The sequence below is a fragment of the Galeopterus variegatus genome, unplaced genomic scaffold (genome assembly GCF_000696425.1).
Source record: "Galeopterus variegatus unplaced genomic scaffold, G_variegatus-3.0.2 Scaffold25, whole genome shotgun sequence".
NCBI classification, from domain to species: Eukaryota; Metazoa; Chordata; class Mammalia; order Dermoptera; family Cynocephalidae; genus Galeopterus; species Galeopterus variegatus.
Genome location: NW_007726136.1, coordinates 129648 through 138059, shown reverse-complemented (window position 1 = coordinate 138059; position 8412 = coordinate 129648). Strand labels below are relative to the sequence as shown.

The 8412-nt window shown below is 52.8% G+C and overlaps 1 protein-coding gene across 1 annotated transcript; it reads right to left on the bottom strand.

The window, feature by feature from the left end:
- Nucleotides 1-4255: 4255 nt before the first annotated feature.
- Nucleotides 4256-8099, bottom strand: BCL6B (B-cell CLL/lymphoma 6, member B). The gene is made up of 9 exons (XM_008568563.1): nucleotides 8086-8099; nucleotides 7447-7637; nucleotides 7025-7246; nucleotides 6552-6914; nucleotides 6132-6244; nucleotides 5352-5516; nucleotides 5139-5269; nucleotides 4885-5022; nucleotides 4256-4372 (listed from the first exon to the last, which is right to left on the bottom strand). The coding sequence occupies exons 2-9, from the start codon at nucleotides 7623-7625 to the stop codon at nucleotides 4256-4258; spliced, it is 1428 nt and encodes a 475-aa protein (XP_008566785.1). The 5' UTR covers nucleotides 7626-7637; nucleotides 8086-8099.
- Nucleotides 8100-8412: the final 313 nt, after the last annotated feature.

Genomic DNA, 8412 nt, shown 5'->3' with positions numbered 1-8412 from the left:
TTTTTTTTTTTTTTTTTTTTTTTTAATCTCACGATGGGATAGAGACAAGCTATGACCCTGGCCACTGCGGCAATCAGTCCTCCTACCCAACCAGTACTCAGGTCTCTCTACCAAGCACTCCTTAGTCCTCCTACTGACCCCCAAACCGACCCCTGTCCTCGTAGCACGAATGGCTTAGGCTTTCTGTTCCTTCATTATGAGTCAAGCTCTCCAGGACCCTAATCTTGGGCTCAAGGGTACATACCTAGATTAGTGGGGAAAGAGTCAAAGGAGAGGGGGATACGGAGGGAGACTGTGTATGTTCAGAAAGCATATTGAACCATATAATTTCATATGATGTGGGAAATAAAAATAATCATACCCACCAAACCATATATATATACACACACATAAATGTATATTTCTTTGTAAGTGGAGTCAAAACATTAGCTAGTGGGGAAAATGCCAAAGATGCAGATATTGGTGTTGCTGAATTACATAGATGTTAAGAGCTCAGGCTTTAAAATCATATCAATTCAAATCTTGACTTCACTTATTAACTTGGTTAAGATATTGAACCTCTCATCTGTAAATTGGGGATAAGAGTAGTACCTACTTTTTAGGGTTGCCAGGAGGGTTAAATTAGAAAATCCATGCACTAAAATACTGACATGTAACAGGAGATAAGCAATATTAGCTGGTCTTATTCTCAACAGGGGTTAAGCTGTAATGGAAGGTGAACGAAGGTTTTAGTTTAGTTTTTGTTTTTTGCTGTTTTATTTTTTAAAATCTAATCCAGGTCATGGGTTTTAAAAGACTGAGAAACACAACCACAAATTGTAAATGTTGGAGGGAACTGCAGAGACCATGTTAACTAACTTTTTTCACAGATGAGAAATTTAAGGCCCAAAGGGAAGTAATATCAGAATTAGTGAGTGACCTTTGGGCCAGCCCGTGGCTCACTCGGGAGAGTTCGGTGCTGATAACACCAAGGCCCCGGGTTCGGATCCCATATAGGGATGGCCGGTTAGCTCACTGGGTGAGCGTGGTGCTGACAACACCAAGTCAAGGGTTAAGATCCCCTTACCGGTCATCTTTAAAAAAAAAAAAAAAAAAAAAAAGAATTAGTGACCTTTGCCCATGGACCTGAACAGAGCTGAGCACCCAGGACACACACAGGAAAAGGAAAGGGTGGGAGAGACCTATACACTGGACACTGGATAGATTCCAAGATACCATTGCTGAGGGAAGGGTGGAGTTGGCATGTTGGCTTTAACCACACACATGGCCTTCTCACTGCCACCTCCAGTCCCTGTTGCCCTTATGGGACCCAAGTCCTATCCATTTTCCTTGGTGGTGGTGGGGTGTCCCATGCATTAAGATCTCCAGCACAGATGCATCCCCTAGCCTCTTGGTATTATTAGCGGCTTCCTGGTTTCTCCCTGCAATCTCTACACCTTATGCAGGAAGTGACATCAGAGCAGCAGGATGCAGGTGGCTCCGGAGAAACTTCATGAAGTCACTGGTTCCTACACAATAAACCGGAAGGCAAGGGCAGGGAAGGGGATAACAAGAACCATTTAAAATGTCTGGGGGGATTGGACAGTGGAACGGGCACAGAACCCAAGACACTATCCAAGAAGGGAGAACCCTCTTCTCTGCCCCCGCCCCCCCCGCAATTCTCCAGTAGGCAAGAACCTAGGACACAGCAGGCAGCACAGAGAGGCTTCTTTATTCCAAGGATCTGATCTTGCAAGATCTCACACCTCCACACCCAGGCACTCTCCACCTGCACATCCAGTCTGCTAAATGGAAATCATGTTTCTTTCTCACGTCTTTCCTCTGCTTTCCCTCTCTCCTTCTTCCATTCTGCAGTAGTGATAGAGAGAGGAGAAGAGTGTCTTTCTCACCAGTACCCAAGTGACAGCCATCAGTACTGACTTATCTTGAGGAAGTTCCACCCCACAAATTCAAAAGTGCTTCTTGCCCCCACCCCCCACCCCATGTCCCATAATCAGATAGGCCCCAGAGCAACAAGGGGCAGAACTACACACCAAGGCTTCAGAGTATCATCTAACATTCCAGACATTCCACCCAGCCAAAAAGCAACCCGATTCCTAACTTTCCTCCTATCTGGCCTACACCAGAAACTGCACCCCTCAACCAATCTCTTAATTCTATCTGGAAACTTGATCCACTAGAAGGGGCTTGGGCCCATCAGTCAGTCAATCTTTTAAATCTCTAATCCCAACAATAATCCTAATCCTAATCCTAATCCCAAACTACAGCAAACCCAGAATGGAACTCAGCCCCTTTTCTCTGCCTGTGGAAGGTTCTAGTGCATTCACCGGTTCCAAACAGGAATGCAGTGATGGGAATACGGGGTCACAGACCCAGCTTTTCTAAGGTAAGATAGTTACCAAGCACCTGTGACTTCTAGAGGCAAAGAAGTTTCTGGCATCTGGACACTTGCCAGAAGATATCCAAAAACCCACTAAAGGAAGAAGGGGCTCCTCTCAGGTAGACAGAACCCCAAGGAATATTCAAACCCAGATGCCTCTGAAGTAAAGAATGGGTCATGACTCTACCATCTAGTCAAGGTAAAGAGTTTTGTAATTCTCCCCTAGATCATAACATTTATGGAGACTGGGAGGAATCAGGAAAGGTCATATCATGTCTAATAAGGAATTTTAGATCTCTCCCCCATGGAGGGATCAACTCAGTGCTAAGAACAGGCTCCAGTGGGAGGATTATAGGCTCAACTCAAGCCCCTGGGTGGGCTCTACCATGATAGAGGGATAGAGTGGAACCAAACCCAGGTTTCCAGATTAATGGGACAATCTGGGATCTGGACCATCTTACAGGAAAGACTACCAGCCGCCAGTCAGAGTGATGCTGAATCCAGCCCCCACACCCACAGCCTCCAGGAGGCATTTATTACCTTCATTTCGTGCTCACCATAAAAGTTCCTATCACCACTGAAGAACAGAGAAAAGTCTATATCCAGTTCTAGCCTGCTAGAGAATCTTCAACATCCAGAATACCAGAGAGGGTTCCTGACCCATTTCCACCATCCCACGTGTTCCCAGAGCTACCCTAGAACAAATAAAGGTTCCAGACCTAGAATTGGAGGGGCAGGACACAAAGAACCCCTTTCTCGGGGCCGGCCCGTGGCTCACTCGGTAGAGTGCGGTGCTGATAACACCAAGGCCACGGGTTCGGATCCCATATAGGGATGGCCGGATGCTCACTGGGTGAGCGTGGTGCTGACAACACCAAGCCAAGGGTTAAGATCCCCTTCCCGGTCATCTTTTAAGAAAAAAAAAAAAAAAGAACCCCTTTCTCGGGGCCGGCCCGTGGCTCACTCGGTAGAGTGCGGTGCTGATAACACCAAGGCCACGGGTTCGGATCCCATATAGGGATGGCCGGATGCTCACTGGGTGAGCGTGGTGCTGACAACACCAAGCCAAGGGTTAAGATCCCCTTCCCGGTCATCTTTTAAGAAAAAAAAAAAAAAAGAACCCCTTTCTCGGGGCCGGCCCGTGGCTCACTCGGTAGAGTGCGGTGCTGATAACACCAAGGCCACGGGTTCGGATCCCATATAGGGATGGCCGGATGCTCACTGGGTGAGCGTGGTGCTGACAACACCAAGCCAAGGGTTAAGATCCCCTTACCGGTCATCTTTTAAAAAAAAAAAAAAAAAAAAGAACCCCTTTCTCCATTTTAAACCAACAAGCAAACAGGGAAAGAACAATTCTAAAGATAAAAGTTATGATAATAATAATATAAAGCACTGAAGCCAAAGGAGAGAGCCAAGTGCTAATAATCTCTGCCAGCAGAGATGTGACCTCACCTTCTGTATTTCAGGTCACTTTTGGTCACACATGTGGGAGAAGGAAGTGGAAGATGCAGTAGAATGAAGCCTCTGGTGCCACCCAAAGGCCACAATAAATTATATTTACAGATAAACTGGATGAGATGGGGGGGCCACAGGTGGAGGGCTGTTCCCTTAAGGAAATCAGGCATCCAGACTCTCCCCTCCCCCAGCCCCTAGCTAGCTCTCTCCTCAGAGACAATTTGTATTGTGGGGAAGAGGTTTTGACCAGCAAAACAGAGGCAGATCTAGCCAGGATCTGCCACCCCTGCTCTCCCCAGTGAGAAATTAAGGTGGCAGCAATTTCTCATGCCAGAGTGCCCAAGCCTGACAGGGAAACCAGCCTGAGACTGCGGCTTTCCTGGCCCCCAGGAAGCGAGTGGGGTCTGGACCCTTGCTCGGCTAGGGCCCCCCTAGAATGTGGTAGTGCACTTTGGTGTTGGTAGCAGCTCCGTGTTTCTGGCGCAGATGGAGCCGCAGTTGACTCTTGTGCCGGAAATGCAGGCCGCAGGGGTTGCACTGTGGGAGGACAGCCAGGTCAGGTCCCTCCCCACCCACAACCGCATTTTAGGCATCGAGGGAGGAGGAACTGTCCAACTCTCTGCCTAAAATTAGCTGTTTTGGGCCTCGCATCCTCCCAAATCCTCAGGGCTGCCCAGGAGACAGGCCCCGCCTTATTTAGCAAAGGTTTTCCCACCCGCTGGTACCTCTCCGGGAAAGTAGCGCCCAGTCCAGGGGCGTAACTTTTACATCTACCCCCCCCCCCGCCCCCTTCGCTCAGACTCTTTCAGGCCGCTGCCCATTTCCAAGAGATCTAGGAAGGGCAAGACCCTCTGCTCCCAGAGCTCCGCCCCCAGGTAAACGGGAGGTAATTTGTTTTCTTTCTTTTTTTGGCGGCTGGCCGGTGTGGGAATCCGAACCCTTGACCTTGGGGTTTATCAGCACCACGCTCTAACCGAGTGAGCCAACCAGCCAGCCCAGGGGAGTTAATTCTAAGGCTTTGGGCCGGGCCAGGCCAGGCCGGTACCCACATGGTAAGGCTTCTCTCCCGTGTGGATGCGAACGTGGCTCTTGAGGGTCTGTAGGTGGCGGAAGCGGGTCCCGCAGGTGGGGCAAGGATAGGGCTTCTCCCCGGTGTGGATCAGCACATGCGCGCGCAGATGCGCTACCTGGGAGGGGAGGAGACTTCAGAGCACGCCTTTGGGAGCGACAGAACCCTCTCTGATGGCCCGGCCCGCCCTCTTGCGAATTTCCCTTTGATTCGGATCGGAGCCTGGCTCCCCACCTGCACAAAGCGCGAGCCGCACGTCTCACACTTATAGGGCTTCTCTCCCGAATGGATGCGGCTGTGCGTTTTCAGGTTAGCCGGCCGGTTAAAACGGGCTCCGCAGATGGAGCAGTGGTAGGGCTTTTCCCCTGGAGGCAGGGAGAAAGGGAGGTAAGGGACTTTGCCCTAGGACAGCTGAGGGCGCGAAGACCAGGCCCTCTCCTCCCCTACCTGTGTGCACCGTGCGGTGACTGGCCAGGTTGCCTTTGTAGCGGAAAGCGGAGCGGCAGAGCTGGCACTTGTAGGGCTTGTCCTCATCCCCAGGAGCCAAGGGGTCCAGCCCCGATGAGCACCCAGCCACAGTCTCACAATTGTGGCAGCTGAAAAATTCACTTCCTGGGAAGGAGAGTGGGGAATGATAACCATAGTTACTTATTGCAGGTTTTCTAGGTACCAGTGAATCCTCAAACCACACAGTAGTAGGTTTTCTTTTTCCCAAGTTACTGTTATGGCTTCTGGGGCTCACTTGACATGCCCTATGCCACATGGTTAGAAAAAAGATGAGCCAAGATCTTACTCTACATCTGTCTGACTTCACTCTGCTAATTTCTTCCTCAATAGTGATGGTGGTAGGTGGAGGCCCCTGCTAGTGGGTGGAGGTTTCCATTTCTCTCTCTTCTCTTGCACCACTCTGAATGACAGCCTGCCAGAGAGGCCCTGAGAAGCCCTTGGCCGACCTCTCTGCCCTCCATGGCGATAGGCCAGAAATCCCAAATTTTGCTGCTCATTGGAAGCACCTGAGGAGCTTTAAAAAGTAGTGATGCCTGGTTCCCACTTCCAAACATTCTGATCTATGGGGTGTGACCTGGGCAATTGGAGTATTAAAGCTTCCCAGGTGATTCTAATTGGCAGTAAAGTTTAGGAACCATTGGACAGGTCTTTCCTGAGGTCTTTTGGCCCAACTGGTCTGGAGGAGTCATAGGAGAAAAGCCAGGAAAGAGGGACTCTTACCTGGAGGTGGATGAGCCCGCTCTGAGAAGGGTCTAGTGATCTCTTGAGCCCGGGGTGTGAGGAGATGGGGGGTATTGGTTGGAGCCCCATATTTGGCAGCAGTCAGAGAGACCCTAGACAGATGGCAAGGCCCAGACAAAAGGGTTAGAGATTATTTGGAGAGGGGTTCTCTCTGGGAGAACTTGGAGCCAAAGGCCTACCCTCTAGAGATTAGCCAGTATTGACCGAAGAGCCATATCCATTGTGCTGCCAAAGTCCCACCCTACTAAGTCAGTCTGCCGTCTGGCCAACTCCTGAAGGGGGGCTAGTGTTTCTGAAACCCACGTCCCATCTCCCTGCCTCCTGATCATACAGGCCCAATGGCACTACCTCCTAGCTGAGGCCAACCTCTACAAATTCTTGGGGTTTCGTATTCTGTACCTGCTCTGGGGACCAGGAATGGGTCCTTCTTCACTACTGCTGCTGCTGCTGCTGCTGCTGCTGGAGGCCTCATCTCCACTGGAGAGCCTAGCTTGGGGGCAAGGTTGACCAGAACTCGTCTCCCCCACCAGTTTCCCTGCTTGGGAGGCCTGAGAGTTTAGCACGATGAACTTGTACTTTTTCCAGTTGCAGGCCTTGGGGTCTGGGCTGGCCGGACTAGGGGGGCCTTGACTGCAGCTTCGAGACTCAGTAGGTGGGTCTGGGTGCCCTTCGGAGCACCTGGGACTGCCCGGTGGAGGAGCTGTTGGAGGTGTGGGGGGTTCTGCTTCCAGGGGCCGTAGAGAGATGCCCAGAGGTTCGTAGCTGGGGAAAGTGTAATGGACATTAGTGCTATTTCCAGGATCTTTGCCTTTGCCGTTGACACCTGGGGCGCCATCTCACCCCCAGAGAACACCGAGCTGGGGCTCCCTCACCTTGCCTGGATGAAGCGGTGGCATGCCTGGACCACGTGTTCCATCTGCAAGTAGGTGGCAGCCGCAAGGACAGCTGGTGCAGTGGCCGGAGAGAGGCGCAGGCGTGAAGTGTACATGAAGTCCAGAAGAGGAGCGAAGCCTCCTGCTTCGGGGCCCCCGGGCAGGGAGAGGACGTCCACCCCTACTCCCGCACGGCCCCGGAAAATTGAATAGAAGAAGCCACTGGAGAGAGGGCAGATAGGTCATTTGGGGGGCTGGGTACAAGGGAGACGTGAGCCGCTTTAGAAAGCACCGCCCCCAATTCTGGGATGCTCAGCCTCATGCTTCTGGAAGGCTCGCTTTGGATTCCCTCTCAGTGGCCTTATGGCTCCGTTCCGTTCCCATCTGGTCCCGTCCCACCCTACTGGCCCCAGCCCTCGAACCTGCAGGCGATAAGAACTGCCTTGTGTGCTCTGAGGGGTTGCCCGCCAACCAGCAGCGTGACGTCAGTGAGGATCCCGCGCAGGCGCAGCTCATTCAGGTTGCCCAGCACGTCGGAGGAGTGGCGCGTGAACTCGCGGACGTAGCCCAGCGCTCCCTCTGGGCCAGCGGCGGAACCCATCGCGGCGCCGGCCTGCGGGTGTCGTGGACAGGGCCCCTCTCAGGGATCCAGGCACCCGGCACGCGCAGCCTCACTTAAAGCCATCTTGTTCATTCTGCCTTCACCCATCGCTCTTTTCCCTCCTCTAGATCCCACGGCGCTTGCAGCGAGGTGAAGGCTCCCACGCCACTGTCGATGGCGAGCGTGGGGTATCCGGCGCGCAGTGCCCTCAGCTGGGTGCCTAGTGCCCCTGCAGCACGGGCAGGCCCCTCCGCTTCGCCGCGCACATGAGTCTCACCCTGCCCAGAGACCCCACACGGCCTGCGGTCCACACCCCCACATCCCTGTCGAAGCTCCCTGCTCTTCCCTTGTCCCCGGTCCCTAGTCTAGCCCTATTTCTGGGATTCATCCTCGCTACCATCAGCAAGCCCCAACCCTCTTGGGGTATCCAGGAGTCTGGCTCCCTGTGTCTCGTTCTTACCCCCGTCCTGCAGGGGCTGCGGCTTCTCTTCTCGGGGGGGCGGGGTCTCTCTTCCCTCTTGGCCTCTGCTCCTTTATCTGGCCGGGATGTCGGGGGCGGGGGTGGAGGTGGGGTGAACGCCTGGGTCTGTATCCTTCCTTCCTCCCTAACTCTCCAGATGGCGAGCCCGGGGCGGGGTCTTGGTCTCGAGGGCGGGACCTCAGAAACACGGGGTGTGGTCGTAACGGAGGGGGCTGGGGTCACTGAAAGTGGAGCCAAGGATGGGGATAGGGGAATTGGGGAGGAGGTTAGGGATATCGAGATTGGAAATGTGGGAGACCTGAGTCG